The sequence below is a fragment of the Panthera tigris genome, chromosome D1 (genome assembly GCF_018350195.1).
Source record: "Panthera tigris isolate Pti1 chromosome D1, P.tigris_Pti1_mat1.1, whole genome shotgun sequence".
Lineage (NCBI taxonomy): Eukaryota > Metazoa > Chordata > Mammalia > Carnivora > Felidae > Panthera > Panthera tigris.
The window spans coordinates 96660480-96677120 of NC_056669.1; the positions used below are offsets into that span (position 1 = coordinate 96660480).

General features: G+C 53.1%; 1 protein-coding gene across 1 annotated transcript in view; it reads right to left on the reverse strand.

Moving 5' to 3' along the window:
• Positions 1–5272: 5272 nt before the first annotated feature.
• The window catches only part of SYT13 (synaptotagmin 13), a 40994-nt gene continuing 29625 nt past the window's right edge, over positions 5273–16641 (reverse strand). Inside the window, exons 4-6 of the mRNA XM_042958640.1 lie at positions 15709–16010; positions 10643–10772; positions 5273–8937 (exon numbers count right to left, since the gene is read on the reverse strand). Of these exons, the coding sequence (XP_042814574.1) occupies positions 8633–8937; positions 10643–10772; positions 15709–16010 (737 nt within the window). The 3' untranslated portion in view covers positions 5273–8632. The remainder of the gene's footprint in view (positions 8938–10642; positions 10773–15708; positions 16011–16641) is intronic.

The window sequence follows — 16641 nt, forward strand, 5'->3', positions numbered from 1 at the left end:
AAAAAAAAAACCTCTTGACGTTATTATTTTGCAGACTACGCTTTATAGTACCTGTGTGACGGGACCTAGAACACTGGATACAAATAGAGCTATGTTGGTTTATCATAATATGTACGCAGAAACTTTCCTTTTGTCATATTATCCTTGTAATGTAAGAAGATTGTTAATAAAAGCATTTAAATTTACTCACCAAGGTCGAATCTCTGCCTCCTTGCCTCCATCCCGGGCCTGGGCCCTGGGCCATCCAGAACGGGTCCTATTTCAAAGGCTCCAGGGTCAGGATAGGAGCCTGCCTGCTGCTGCCGGGTTGGAAGGTACTAGAAGAGACCTCTAAGCCCCTTCCTGCCTCTCTCGCTTTTCCCCCAGTCAAGTCCATTTCCAGCAGGTAACCTACATGCCTCACCCACCTATCTGGCCAAAAGGAGGTGTAAAACCGAAACCATTTAAAATAAACCGGCCTGCCCCCGCATGCATTTATCCCACAGAGACTCTGGGAGGAAGCACACCCAGAGCGGTTGCAGACAGACTGTTGCTCTGATGCTCTCTCCAACTGCCTTGCACAGTTCTCCACCTGCACACCTGGTCCCTGGGGAGGGTCTTCCCCCGCTGGTTCACTAACGGCACTGGCATGGGGACGGGTGTAAGCGATGCTTTGCCCAAATTGTTCTAGAGAAAAGATGGGCATAAATTCAGTAAAGACATAGATAAAGTGTTTGTATTTCTTCTAAAGAGGATCTAAGCTCTCCTACTCTCAGCTTCGGCTCCCCGCTAATCTGGCTTCCTTTCAGGGGCCGTCCTTCTCCCCTTTCCTTAATCTCTGCCATCTTCCTCCCAGGCTGTGACCCTCAGGTCACTCAGGTCCCCTCAGTTGGTCACTCAGAGGCTTCCTGTTGTGAACGCCACCCCACAGTGCCCATGGAATGTTCTGGTTCTCTTCTTTTCCCAGAAGATGGGGGATAGGAGAGGAAGGAGCAAAGGGCCATAAGCTGTCCATGCCTATCCAGCCCAGGGGAACCAGCATCAGCCCACACTCCATTGCTGGCCATCTGGATTTGACTTTCATCGGCGGTCTTATCTGGAACCTATTAATGATTTCATCACTGGAGAGCAAGGAATGGAAAGATCCTCTACCTGCACTTGGCCGTGAGATCGGTCTCCCCCGAGCCGGGCTTGGAGGATGTGGTAAGACAATGAAGTCTAGCCCACTCCCTTCCTTCCCCCTTCTCTCCAGTTGCTCCCTAACTTCCCTCTCCAAGAATCAAAGGACAAGTTGCATTCACCTCAGAGAGATGACGCAGGACACTGACTAGTGGCCCAGAGACCCGAGGGGCTGCTATGTGACAATGTCTACAGTGATCTTTTGAAAACACAAGTCTAGTCATGGCGTCTTCTCTGCTTAAAACTCTCCGGTGGTTTCCCATTGCCCTTGAAGTTCAATCCAAGGGCCTGAGCATGACCATGGCCCTGTACAGTCTAGCCCCTGCCTACCTCCTGGCCTCAGACTGTGACCTCCTCTGCCCGGGGCTCCAGGCACACCTCCCTTCTCTGTTCCTCAGGCTCACCAAGCTTTTTTCTGCCTCAGGACCTCCCATTACCCCGGGGCACTCTGCCTGGGATGGTTTCCCCCAGGGTGGTTGTATGGCTGAGCTCTTCTCCTCTTTTAGAATCAGCTAAAATGCCACCTGCTCAGAGAGGTCTTCTGTCTCTAAATAGCCACCCTCGAGGCACCGCCCGTTGTCCCTCCCGTAATTATTTTCTTTCAAGACCCTTATCTCTGTTTGCCTCTGTGTCTGGGGGTGGGGGCGGCTGTGTGTGCCTGTGTGTGATTTTTCTATGTCTGGTTTTCCCCCTCTAGGTTGTAAAGCCCACAAGAAAAAGTGGAGAGTTTCTAATATCACATAGTAGGCATTTAATCAATGTTTATTGAAATGACTTCACGCAGCACCTGATAAAAGTATAATCCCATTAATGCTGTATTGGTCACAGGGGAAGTCCTGGATGCTTCCACTTCATCTGTCCCTGTATGAGTTTCTCTATTTGCTCAGGATGACTCTGCACCTGACCCCCGGCTATCTCCGGCCTTGACTCAGCCTCTTCTTTATACAAAGCTGGACGTGGCCCCTGAGGTGCCTACTTGAAATACCCTCCACTCCCACCGGCTCTTGTCCCTTGAATAATGGTCTCTTCCAATCCAGGCAGGTGTCCCCTCTTTCCCCGAGCAAAGAGAACTTCCCAGCACCTTCCAGCTTGGTAATTCTCAGGCCGTGGTTCCAGGTAGCATTTTAAAGCCACTGTGTGCGTATCTAAGTTACCTTTCCAATAAAGACGCTTGGCCACTGGCTGTATGTCAGAGCCTGGACTTTAGGGTTAGAGGACACCACATTGGATCCCTGCGCCCTCCCCCCCCCCACCTCTTATAAGCTGTGAGACTTAGGTAGGTCACTTATCTGAGTCTGTGCCTTCAGCGCTTAGCACAGAGCAGTGGTCCACGGCATGCTGTTTATCGTCATTATCGTCAGATCAGGATGACCTAGGTGCCAGAACGGTGTGTGCTTCCCCGCTGCCATCACCTTTCACCCGGAATTACTGGGGCCACCTTGGATGAGGACAGCTGGAACGGACTCCTCTGCCTGAATGGGGGTCACCTCTTCCTTCTCAGTCTAGAGAGCCTCAGGGAAGATTCTCCTGTTTCAACAGCTCACCCTACCTGGCTTTCAAGGGAAAAAAGGCTGCAGAGAGATTTTGTTTGTTTGTTTGGGGCTGGAAAAACGAGTTTCTCTTTGCTTGTCCCTGGCTTGAGCGCCTGGGTTTCTGAAGCAGGATTTCTGCCATCCCCCGGTTGCCGCTGAGCTGTCCTGAAACACCAAGAAGGAGCTCCGGTCTGGGCTGCTCTAGGGGAGACCACACCCGACCGAAGAAGAACCATCTCGGGGCCCTGAGCACATGGTGGCCACCACTGGACCGGTTTCCGTGGCATCGCCTGGCTTCCGGCCCCAAGACTGCCTTCCTCCCACCTCCTCCCAGGCAGGTGTCTGCCTCCATCTCTAGCTTGGGGATGCTTCTGAGGTTCGTGCCAAGGAACTCAGGTGCTGGCTCACCTGCAGGAGGGAAAGGAGGGGAGGATGGGGGCAGTTCTTCAACACTGGCAACAAGAAAATGCCCAACCCCCTAAATCTATCCATAGCACATCCTGTGGCTCTAGCCTTGCCAGGTGTCTGCCCTGGAAGGGAGACAGAACAGATGCTAGGGTTCTGAGCTTCTGGAATGGTGGTGCTTCCGACTGGCTATAAAAAAGAAATAGAAAGTCTTGGGTGGAAAATTACCACCAGCACATGAGAAGAGGCTGACTCGGGAGCCTCAGGTGACATCGTATATCGTCTCGAGGAGTGGGTGGATGTCAGGAGGGACCGTTCGACGATGCTAGGCATGGGGCAGAGAGGGCAGGTACACAGGTACATGGGTTTGGCTTGTTTTATGTATGATATGGAAGACCAAAGATGTGTGTGAAAGGTACGTTGTGGCCAGTTTCGATCACAGGATCATAAAACCTTAAAGTCAGTGATCGTTTGGTGCAAATTCATTTTACAGATGGGGACACTGAGGCCCGAAGGCAAGTGACTTGTCCAAGGCCACAAAGTGACATAGCCATGCTGGGTTGCTGGCTCTTAGCTCCTAAATGCAGGGCTCTAGACTTGAGTCCCTCTGCAGGGACAGAGCTTATACTTAAGGCGGTTCAGTGGAAAGCCCCGTATAAGGCTTGTTTAACTCTATAGAACTCTATAAGCCCTGTATAACTCCTCTCCCCTCTTCCAGAGTCTCAAATATTCGTTTGGGGCTCTAGTGGGCCATATTCATAGTTACCTGGGAAACAGTCTATCTTTGGCTCTGTGGGGTAGGACCTACTTCTCCTACTCTATTACGAAAATAAACATCCAGGTTGTCATTAAAATATAATAAATATGTGTATAATATAAAATAAGGAATTATATGCGCAGCCTTAGAAAGCAAAGACATCTCATGGTTTTCTTCATGGATCATTTATCTTTTATAAGAACTTTGCTTTTAATCAGCCCTGGCTGATTCCCTACTGACTGTGAAATTCAGGCCCCAGACTTTGCCTAATGCCAGGGGCTCTTCCTCCAGAGGCCAGGGCCGCAGTGGCCACCAGGAGGCCCTATGGTGACGGGCCTCCGGGAGTCCTCTTGTCCCTGCCCACCTTCTGGAGCACAAGAGGACTATTGGCTGCTGCACTGATCTTCCAATGATGGGAGTGTTTCTTTTGGGGATGTTAGGGAAAGAATTCTCTAGTTCCTACCTAATTTTTTTTCTTCTCAAGAATGAAGTCAGAGCCCCGAGAGGCCAGTACCCCTGCTTGCGTGTAGCCCCTTTGATTCAATGCTCAAGCAAAGCCATCAAGGCACACACATACACACACACACACGCACATGCACACACAGAGAGCACTTTATGATTCAGCCATTCTACTCACTCCTAGGTACATATCTTAGAGAAACGTGTGCATGTGAACGAGGGGATATGCACAGGCATGTCCACAGCAATCTTGTAATAGGAAAAAAAAGGAAACATCTAAACGTACGTCAGTAAGAGGATGGGATTCTGGCATCTCCATACGATGGAATGTTATACAGCAGCAAATGCATGAATGAATGAGCGAGTGAACAAGTGAATGAATGAACTAGAGCTACATGGGTGTGCATGGATCAAGCTCAAAATTTTAATGTGGGCGGGGGGCAGTGCCTGGGTGGCTCAGTCGGTTAAGCATCCGACTCCTGATTCTGGCCCAGGTTATGATCTTGCGGCTCATGAGATGAAACCCCACGTCCGGCTCTGCATTAACAGTGCGAAGCCCGCCTGGGAGTCTCTCTCTCCCTCTCTCTCTCTCTCTGCTCCTCCCTTGCTCACTCTCTTTCTCTCTCTCAAAATAAGTAAATAAAAACCAAAACAAAACTTAAAACGATTTGGATGGGGGGCAATAGTGGGATGCGATTTAAACAAAGTTTAACACACGCAAACACACTCTGACGCTGCTCAGGGTTTACATACACGCGTAGCGAAAGGACGAAGAAATGCTTGGGGGGAGAAACACGGCGGTCTCCTGAGTGAAGGACTTCAGAGGACTTTGACTACCTTGGTCGAGTTTTATAAAACTCGGCAGCGGCTTATGAGTGTTTACCGGATTGTTTTTTTGTGCATATAGGTCTAAAATGTTAAGTGAAAAGAAAGAAACAAGACACCAGGCACCTGACCTGGTTGGAAATTATTTATTTACCATTGAAAGGTCGGTGTTCCCCAATGTGACACCAGACGTATGACTACAACGTCTCATGCGTCTTTTTGTACTTCAGTTCATGACTGCGAAACAGACACACGCTTAGCACTGACAACAGCAAACACAGGCGGCAGAAACAAATCACGAAGACTACGTCTGTCTTTTGGGGGGTCCTCGCCTCGATCTGGCTCGGGCTGGGACTGCCTCCCTCCAGGACTCCTGTACACCCCAAAGGAACTGCCCCCGGGGAGCCTCTCTTCCAACCCTACCCTCTCTACCCAGCCTCATTTGGAGCGCTATGTCACTTAACCCACACCCAGAGTCATATCTCAAATTGAAATGGACGGACACGCACAAGGACTCGCGCAATAGACACTCAGCAAATACACACTGATTTGATGTAAGCAGCGGAGTCACAGATGAACGCGGGCGGACTCCCATCGCCATCCAGGTCACCTTGGGGGCCCCAGGCCGCTCTGAGATGGGTTCTCGCCTTATTTCCATCTCGCTCCATGCCCTTCTTCGAAAATGCTCCCTGGCCAAGCACAAGGTGTTCCTTTCAGAAATGATCGGCCGAAGTCACACGGGCCCAATTACTCTAATTGGGGGGGTGAGTTGCACGTGTGTCTGCTACAAGGTACTCGGAGGCGAAGATCGCCGAAGCCTGTCGACGTGGCGGTCTGGGACCTCTGGGCGATTGAAAATGCACCCAGACGGAATTTTGTTGGAAAAGCACAGCCGTTACAGTCTCTTCTGTCACTAGGTACACGTACAGGTGGCTGGGATTTGTCATTAGGTGGATGGTAGCACTTACATGTGAATGTTCAGGCCGACGGCTGAGGTGTCTGCTGCTTTTACCATTGAGCACTCAGGACAGACGGACTTTTGTGTCACTCGCAGTGTCTCTTCCTGCCAACCCCCTATCCATCCTTCATTCATTAATTCACTCAACAGATACTTATCGGGGGCCCGTCAGCTAGCTTCATTCTGGGTCCTCGGAACACACAGGTGAAAAACCTCCCGCAAAAACCTATCTCGTTCTGCGCAGGCCTGCTCCGTGAGGTGGTGGTGACATTACGATGTGCTACGGTGGCGTTTGACTCTTACTGGGGCAGCCTTTAGATTGGATTCTGGAAAGCGCAACGCTTGAGATACAAAGAACGGATGCCTCGTGATGGAATGACCAGAGGCAGAGTTGATCTTTCTGGCGTCAGAGGCCCTCTCCGGCCCACCTCAAACATCCTTCAGTGCGACCGTGAGGCAGGTGCATAGATTTATAAGGAAGTAGAACCCGTGTTTCCTGATTTTAAGTCTAGAATCCAGAGCGTTGTCCGTTGGAGTAGCGGATGTTGCCAAGAAGAGAAGACTGGTCAGCTCACGTAGGAAATGTTTTGTTTCCTTGTGGCTATGCCAACCCCAACAGGCAGACCAGGGCGTGAGGGGAGCCTCAACAACGTGTTATAGGAAATCGTTAGCAAATGCTTTGCCTAAAAAGCACTTGGCAGGGGGGGTGGTCCACCTTAATGAGCAAGATCTCCAATTCTGAAAGCCTTTCCAATTAAACAGGGATCCGATATTTTTTTCTGTTTCTTCGGATGCTTTTCTACTTCTGCACGGGACGGGCAGATCGTGACAGAAGGTGATAAGGCCCCTGCTCAGATTCTCAGGGAGAGGCCAAGCATGGCCTGACTTGTTTCGGGAAAGAAGCACGGCCCTTACCCACCTCGCCTCAGGGTCCCTTGGGGGTCACAGGACCGGGTGACATTTGAAAGCCCAGAGTTTGGATGTCCCGTAGCAGAGTTCAGCTGCAGAATCCATGGTTCTGGAAGTGCCTGGGGATGGTTCTGGCGCTTTCCAGTCATCATCAGCTGCCATCTTGAAGCGTAAAGATGATCTGTGGGTGGCCTGAGAGTTTGTTTTTTTTGGCCAGAGAATGCCGACGGCTTCGGAGCACTATTTCATCTACCACCTCATTCACAGATACAGAACTGCCGTGTTGCTGGTCCTGTTTTACAGATGGCCAACCACGGAACCCAGGGATCCTGGTTCACGGGCAAATATCCCACCTGCTCGGCAAGACGCATCCTTTAACTGACGATGTGGACAGCTATTTGGAATAAGAAGGTAGGGATTTGAAACCCAGGCTGCTGGTTACTTACTGATTCAAGCGACAGGCCCTGAAAATTCAGGAAGGGAGGCACACTCTCAAAAGACTCTCTCTCCTCTTTCAAGTTGCCTTCCTTCTCCACATCTACGGAGCCAGACATAATAGACTAAGTTAATATGTGCCCCCGCCCCTCCCCCACCCCCCCAATTCCTCCTGGAAGGGCTGGCATGCTGAGAGATGCATCGGTCTCAGAGGGTCACTTGGGTGATGTCGGTGGATGTGACAACTAGTGCCTCGTGACGAACAGGCTCGTCACGGAAGATGTCCCCAAGTATAACGTGGACCGAGTTTGAGATAAAACGATGGGGAGTTATTGAACAAAAAGCACAGAATTCAGCCCCAGAACAGGATCTGAAGGGCACAGATGAAAATATTAAGCATTAAAATAGTCAAATGAAAGAAACGGAGAGGCCTCCCACATTTCACACTGCCCGTTGAGATGTCCTGCACTGGAACTGGCTGCCCCTGGGGACTGCAGCCCCGACAAGGACTGCGAAAAACCTGTCCGGAATGCTGTAGAAGGGATTGCTCCTAATGCGGTGGTCCAACCTCGGCATCAAAACCCGTCGGTGCTGGTTAAAAATGCAGGTGCCTGGGTTTCGGCCGGGAAGATGGACTTGGAAGGTCGACGGGTGGGCCCGGGGAATGTGCTGGTGACTCTTTACACGCTAAGGTTTGAGAACTGCTGGGTTCCTGCCGCGACCGGGCCGGGGGCGTGATTTAATGCTGATTTCATCCCACCCCGACAATCCCTGATTCTCCGAGTTGATCCAGGATACTTTTATTTCCTCCATCATTTTTGAAACGCCTCTTTTTAAAGAGCCACATTCTGCCCGCACGTTATTCCCCACCTTAAGCTTTCTCTGCATCCGGCCGGACCCCCCACCGGCCAAACCTGCCCGTGGGCTGTATTTGACAGGCGTCTCTTCAACGGCACAGAGGAGCCAAACGCATTCCTCAGGGGGACCCAAATATCCGGTGTCCACCCCCGGCCCTGCCTCGCTCATGTTTTAGAAATGAGAGTGTAAGAAGAGAGGGGCGGGGTCCTGGCCTTTGCAAACACATCTGTCCCCCGGGTGTCGGGATGAGGATGGGGCACAAAGAAGACGTCGCGGAGGACAGCGGGGCTGGAGGGGCGGGGCTGTGCCCGACAAGGGAGGAGCCCAGGCAGCTGGCTACAGACGCAGCTGGTGCCACATGGCGATCTGCCTCCGGGGGTTTTTGAGCATTTCCTCCCAGTGGCTGCGCTCAGAGCCCGAGGCGTGCAGGCCCAGGCTGCAGCGGCCAAGCGCGCAGCTCTGCCCCTCCTCGTCCTGGCCCAGCACCTCCAGCTCCACGCTGGAGGCCTGCAACAGGCCATCCGGCAGCTCGAACATGATCATCTCGTTCCACACGGGGTTGATCTTGTGCTTGGCCCGTTTGGTCTGCTTCTTCTTCAGCTTCTGAGCCTGGTGCTTTAAGGTGACCTTGACAGAGACATCTGGGGGAAAGAGAGAGACAGAAGGGTAAGCTGGTGGGGGGGGGGGGGGGAGCGGGTAGCGGGCCCAGGATGAAGCTCCCCCTCGGGGCTGGAGAGACGGGGTCTCCGGCTCAAGATGTGCATCGAGGCTCCCTCTGGGCACGCCCCGCTCTCACCGGGCCCTGCACTCATTCAATTGTTAAATGGCCCCCGTGTGGCACTAGACCGGGGCATACGGCAGAGGTTCCTGCCTCCACAGAACTTAGGCTGTGGGTGTGGAACTTAGGGTGTGGAAACTTAGAACTTAGGGTGTGGAAAGCACCCAATAGCATAGTACATCCAGGGTGCTCGTCTGGTGGCCCAGGCTTGGGTCAAGCTAGAACCACCACCTGCCCTGAGCCCTTCCACGCGTCTTCAGGTCCCACGTCAAACCAGGCCCAGGGTAATAGCTCAGCTTGATTTTTAAACTCGGACCAGAAAAACTAAGCCACCCCCATGGCTTCACCCCATTGGTCTGTCCACGCGAGCGTTCTGGCTGATTATGAAGATAGAAGGTCTTCTCCTCCGTTGTTTTACAAATTTCACTTGAGGGCCCCGGCTTCACGTGGAGGACGAGGGCACACTGCCTTGGCCCCCCAGGGGCACCGCACCGATGGAGCTGTCCCCCAAGACAGCGGCACAGGTCACTGGACAAGCTCTCACGGAACATCACAAGGCTCAGGACCCGGATGATGTTTTCATTTGTCAAGGTTCCCGAAGCTAATGTGAGAATAATTGTTACTCGGTATTTATTGCTATAATTATCATCCCCGGGGGGCTAGTTTGTTATTTCAGCCGATAGATTTGAGAGACAAAGTGTTGTGCTGTAATTGTCCTGACAGGAGCTGTAAAATAAATAAATAAATAAATAAATAAATAAATAAATACAAATAAAAAAAGAGTAGGAGGCAAAGAATTGTCTGGAGGGGAGGAGAGGAAGCACTGAACTCTGGCCTTTGGCTCAGGAATCTGACGGCAAAACCAGTTCTGATTTCTTTTGCCCCAAATAGTTTGCTCAAAGGTAATGAATGCGGTGGCAATTCTCAGTTTGTGTCCTGCTATAAATATCTATTTATTTATCCCCTGCTATGAGCACTTGGCTCTGGGTCCAAGCAGCATACTGCTACGTTTCCGGCCCTGACAAGAGAGCCCGTTTCAGTCCCCAGACTCGGGGTCTGTGCTGGGGTATCCAGAAGCAAAACCTGAGGCTTCCAGAATGTTGAAGAGATGCTTGTTTGGGTATATGGGGCACAGATGCCCGAAGCTTCAGGCCGCCTCAGCCCAGGCACCCACACACCCTCTGCCAGCATCCGCACTCAGCTGGTGTGGGGGTGGCAGGTTGACAAAGACTGAGAAGAGAGAAGAGGCTTTGGGGGGGGGGGTGCATGGGGCACACGGTGACGGCCAGCTGAGACAGGAGGACCTAGCCTTCCAGACACCAGTTGGTGAGGTGAGTCCAGCTGGGTGTGGGTGATGGGCTAAGCTAAGTTTCTTCTTAGCCCAGATGCTCCAGTCCGTGGCTACGGTCCTATCCTTGGCTTCCTCTGACCCGTGGGTAAGACTGGCTCCTCTCATGATGGATCTGGAACGTAGGAAGCTCCAGGCAGCTCACACCTGGGCCCGATGGAGGGATCGGCCCAGGAGTAAACAGATACGAATTTAAAGAAGGGAGTGTGTTCTCACTCACCCTTCCCCAGGAGCGCCTTGGGCTGGTTGGAGTGGAGGTTCTTGGCCTTAATGAGCACGACCAGGAGGCGGTTGGCAGCTGGGAGATAGCTGATGGATAGAAGGACCTCTCCAGTCCCCGCAGATGGTTCCTGAAACAGAAGAGAGGATACAGGAGGGGGACCCATCCACTAAATGCTCAGCCTGGGGTCACACTGGACCTGTATCCAGCAGGCATCCTGGAAACCATGTACCCATCAAGGTTGCTTTCTTACAGAGGGAGGAGGGCACCGAGGAATTCTAAGCCGCGTGTGCCTCAATAAGAATTTTTCACTTGCCGCAAATCGTGATTTTCCAAATTATCATATGCTCAAACCCAACTTCTAAAACACATCAAAGAGATGCCACTTAGGATCTGGCAGGAGCAGAGGGTCGGGACCCCTTCTCAGCCTTCGCCATCCCCCACAAGCTCTTGGGGTATCTTAATAGAACACTAGGGTTCTCGGGGACACAGTTTGAGAACCACTGTCTCGACCGGTCAGGTTCCTGCGGCAGTGGGGAGTTGCGATTCCTTACTCTGTTTGAAAAGATAATTCCTTCCAGCCCCTGGAGGGCTGAGAGTCAATAATATGATGTACGAATACGGAGCAGGGCCTTGCCTGGTCAACAGAACGGCCAACTGTGTCAACAAAAAAGCCGGGCATGCGACGTTAAGAGGGCCACCAGAGACCTCTGGCAATAACCTCGCTTTGCAGGAGGTGCTGACGCCCCCTGTCAAACAGCCAGCACGCCTTTCCTCCGTCTGTGGCTCTACAGAGTGTCTCCGCTGAAATTCCTACAAGAACCTGTTTGGAATTTCAACAAATCGACTGAGGGACAAAAAACGACCCAAAAAAGGCCCCCACAGGAGGCAGACAGACGCGTGCCACGGTCGAAAGGTGGCATGACAGACTCCAGCATCAGACCATCCGGGGCTGAGCACCATTTACTAGCTGGGTGCCCTCCGGTCCATCATTTCACTCCCCACACCTCCGTTTCCTCATCGGTAGAATGGGAACCGTGGGCTGTGGTTATCGCCCCCGGTCATCCAGGAAGGACAGCCACCACTTTTTGAGATTGTGAAGCAGGCATATTGTTTCTGGATGAAGACGAGACAGTTTGGGCTTTGGGAGTGAGGCTGGAGGAGGCTGGCTAAGCCCTCTGCCCCCGTCACCCCTTTCCTCCGGGAAAAATGTCTTTGACGTGACTGTATCGATTCCACCAGCCCTAAGTAACCAGTCACACGACAGAATGATTCGGGAGCTGCCAGGAACGTTGGCAATGACATGAGTAACCACAGCGAAGACCAATTAAACACTTATTACGGGCGAGGCGCGATTACATTATCTATCCCACTAGGAGGCAAGGTCCGTAAAGCGGCTCCCGGGACCCGGCCTACGGTTGACACACCGTCAACTATGTGTGAGTGCAAGAAGTAAGAGAGAGGGTTCATTTTCAGAAATGCCAGGTGAAAGCTGTGCTGTCTCCTTAACAGTAGGCTTACAACCTATTGGAAATATGTATGAACCCCAGCCCCCCACAGTGGAGCCCCAAACGCTTAGACACTTCACTTCCTGGTTCTTCTTCCCCTCTCCGTTTCTCGGGCTTATCTTCGCGGGCTTTGCGATGAGCGTGTGCCAAAGAACAAAGGGAGGAGGGACTGAGAGTCTCTGCGTCACCTCAGGGAATGTACCTCTGTTCCAATGAGACTGATTTTTGCCTTACATGGGCATAGACGTGGTCTGAGTGAGGCTGTAACCTCTGTAGTCCTCAGCCAATGAGGAACCAGGGGCGGGACTTCACGCTAGGAGATAAATTGTCTGCTGTAACTGCCCCGGGGTGTGCCTGTCCCTCAGACACCCGCTCTTGCAAGAACGTTGATTAAAGCCTCACTCCACTGTACTCTGAGTTTCAGTGTCCCTCCTCTGATTGGGCCGGTGGACTTATTTCTCACAGTGAGACAGAAGGGTGAGACGTCTTACTGAATCTTGACAACAGTCCTAGAGATACCAATCTTGTCTCCATTTAAAAAAAATTTTTTTTAAACATTTATTCATTTTTGAGAGACAGAGAGAGACAGAGCATGAGCAGGGGAGGGGCAGAGAGACAGGGAGACACAGAATCCGAAGCAGGCTCCAGGCTCCGAGCTGTCGGCGCAGAGCCCGACGCGGGGCTCGAACCCACGAACTGCGAGATCGTGACCCGAGCCGAAGTCGGACGCTCGACCGACTGAGCCACCCAGGCGAATCTTGTCCCCATTTTAAGCATAAGGTCTTGATGCTTCAGAGAGCACGTCCCCACCTGAGGTCATGTAGCCAAAGTAAGAGAAGTAGCAAAACTGAGGTCTGGTCTGATACCGAAGACCAGGTCCTAAGCCAGGGCTCTTCAGACCTCTCGTTCCACGGTGAAGGAGCCGGGCCCAGGGGCTTGTCCGGGCACCCAGAGGGGCAGCAACAGACTAGGGTGGACCACAGCCTCCCGATTCAAGGCTGCTTCTTGGAGGCCCATGGGTGACCTGTGCTGTAGCCACAGGATGATCCGGCTTAAACATCCTGCTCCCCTTGGACCAGGCAAGAGGAGCTTGGTCCCATCAGCCCACGAAGGGCTCGTCACCTTTGTATAGGGTGCCAAGGCCCTGGATGAGCCCAGCCGGCTGCACCCCAGCCAGACAATTTTAGCAGCACCTGCCAGCTCAACTCTGATGCTCCAAGTACCTGCTGACAAAAATAACCTTCTTCACCCACACCCTGCCCCCCATCTTTCTCTTGGGCTCTCAGCGAATCATTCGAGATGCCCTCCGGGTGGGTTGCTCTATGATCCCTGATGACGCACACGCCACCTTCGGGCTGAATGTCTTCCGGCAAGAACTGGCTGGCCCCTCCGTTAACCCGTTCTAGCCCACAGAGGAGCGAAGCAGCCACTGAAGGCTCTGCCCGCCTTGTTCACGTCAGCCCACGCCCTCGAGCTGGGGCGAGGGCCACCCTCACCTGCCACGGGGTGCCAGCTCCTAGGTCGGACGGCATACTGCAGTCATCGCTCACGTGTGTGGAAGCAGGCCAGGGGGCCACGAGGATGTGAGAGTGTCCTTGAGGCACAGTGGCCCCTCTGAGCACGATGAGGATTAGAATGCGTGCACTGTGAGGGCAGGGCCCGGTGCTAATTTCTGCTGTGTCCCCAGCTCCTGGCGCTGTGCCTGGCACAGGCTGGAAACCGGGCAGGGTGTTTGTGGGATGAACGAACGTGTCTTGCTCTTCCAGGGGGAAGGATAGAAGGTCTGAGACTTCCAGAGAGATAGGCTCCCTCGGCCCTGGCGGCACCAAAGTCTCCAAAGCCCTAGGGGAGCCCCTCCACCTCCAGAGAAAGCTGCTCTACCAGCCGAATAAACCAAAGTGTGCGATCTTCTTCCCAGGCCCCCCGGGCTGTGATTCCGCACAAATCCCAAACCACGCGCTAATTAGAGACTGTGCTTCAGAACAGCCTGGTTCCAGCTGAGAGTGGCTGCAAATTTTTGTCCATTTTCTGAGGCTGGGAAAGAAAGAAAAATAAGGCAAGGAAGAGATTATAGCAAAAAGGGAGGCAGGTGGGGACTGAAGGCGTCCGTCAGGGAAGGCTCTAACTGATGGAGCCTCATACACCATCGGGCACTCAGACGGCATTTACATGGCATGGTGGTGAGGGGACAGCACAGGACTCACAGCCAGACCAACCCGGTCCCAAGGTCCCGCTTGCAATGTCCCAGCTGGGTGACCATGCAAGGGTCACCCAGCTACTCTAAGCCCCAGGCTCCAGGTCTGTAAATGAGTCACAGTGTCACCTTTACCAGGCTGCTCCGGAAAAGGACTGGGGTAGAGTTCCAAGCACAGCAGCTGATAGATATGTACCCCGAAATGAATGCGCTTTTTTAGTATTTTATCACTCTAGCATGGGAGTCAGCAAACATCTTCTGTAAAGTCAGGTAGTAAATACTTAGGACTCTGTAGGCCACCCAGTCTCCCCGAGAAGGCACCGGCCAGCAGGTTGAGACTGGTCTTCTAGAAGGTTCTCTCTAGGCTCCACTGTGGAAGCCCTTGGATAAGGCCTTGACGCCAGAGCCTAAATAATCACACACCGTCCTACAGCCCTGATGTCTCTGACCCCTCGCTGCCCTGACCTGGGAGGATCGATGGTTTGCTCTCCAAGAGACCCCTCTCTGAGCAGTGCAGCCTTTCAGCAGACGTTCCTCTCACACCCTCGGCTCCCCTGACAGCAGAGGGCTGGGGAGAACCATGCCAGGGCTGGTGACAACAGAGAGCACCGGGCTCTGGGGCTGTCCCTAGCCCAGTCCATCCTCCAAATCCCAGTACAGACGCCATTTCGCACCAGGCCTTCTAGAACTCTCCATCAGAGTTAGGTTAGGCCTTTCTTCCATGTCTTAGGATTCAATGCATGTCCAATATCATCGTTGTCCTTGTCAATGTCACTCGTCTGCTCCAATTTATGCCTCTGGCCTGTAAGTTCTGGGTAGAAGGATTCCACACGGTGCTCATCTCCCCAGCAGTGCCTGGCACACAGCAGGGACACAGGGAGTATACGTGAATATAAATGGGGCCATTACTGGGGCGCCTGGAGGGCTCAGCTGGTTGAGCATCTGCCTCCTGATTTCAGCTCAGGTCACGATCTCACGGTCATGAGATCGAGTCCCATGTTGGGCTCCACGCTGGGTGTGGAGCCTGCTTAGGATTCTCTCTCTCTACCCCCCCTCTGCTCCTCCCCCACTTACTCTCCCCCCCTCCCCCAGCATCAAAGCCAAATCACACATAATGTGTTTTCCATGATGGCAGGGGGACCTTACATGGCAAGCTAGAAGCAAAACCAGACTCCAGAAATTCCATAGCCTGGGCTGAGCCCGCTCCAGCCCTCCACCCTGTTCACGACACCGAGAGTCCTCGCACACACACACCCGCACACCCGGGGAAGGTCCGTGACGCTTGTTTCGCGAGCCCTGGCCCAGTCCTGCCGCTGCATGCTCCCCTAACAGGCTTCAACTTTCCTGGTGCGAGGTCACCCTACCTTAACTGAAGTCTTCAGCTCACCCCACTGGGCGGCCCCCAGAGGCACAGACACCCCGTCCAGGGCCAGGCGGAGCTCCCCGACCACGCTGTGGCGGGAGAAGCGGTCGCAGGTCCGCAGGGTCAGCAGCAGGGTGGCTGTGGGGAGCTCCTCCTCCGCCAGGGGGAGCGCCAGGCCTTCCTCCCACATGGTGTGCAGCTGCCGCTTCTTCAGGGCCGTCTGGGCCTCTGCGGTGCCCGTCCTGTTGGCCACGCTGCCTTGGACATAGCAGTCACAGCCTCCATCGTGGCCACTGGTCACAGCTGCAGCCAAGGAGACAGCAACACAGACGTGGGACTTTCTCAAGGACAAGGGTAGAGGAGAAACACAGGCCTGCTTTGAGCTGCCGCATCCAGCTTAATGGCCATGACCTCAGGGGTACGAAAGCCCCAGGGCTGACCACCTTGGCTTTGCGGAATCGCCTTTCAGTAAGACACTCAGCAATGGGAGACCCTCCGAGGTGGCCAATGTCAGCACACGCTGGTCTTCCCCTGGAGAACAGGGACGTGACTGGCTGCTTCCCGGAGCCCTTCCCACCTCATGACTCTGAGGTTTCCCCAAGATGCCGGGGCCCGCAAACGGCTGAGGGCTTTTATGCTCTGATACTGTAATTTTTAATTTTTTTTTTAATGTTTATCTTATTTTTGAGGCAGAGTGCAAGTGGGGGAGGGGCAGAGAGAGAGGGAGCCACAGAATGGACCATTGTCAGCCCCAGCTCCTTTGCAAAGTCTTAGCTCTGTTTGCTGATGACAAAATTGTTGGGGCAGAGAGACCAGGGGCATCCTGACCCCTTGGACCAGTTCTTGGATTACAGAAATTTTGCTGACCATTCAGAACACCCTCTTTATCCCCCACAAAGCCCCATTCAATGTCAAAGGCACCTGTGGCAGAGAC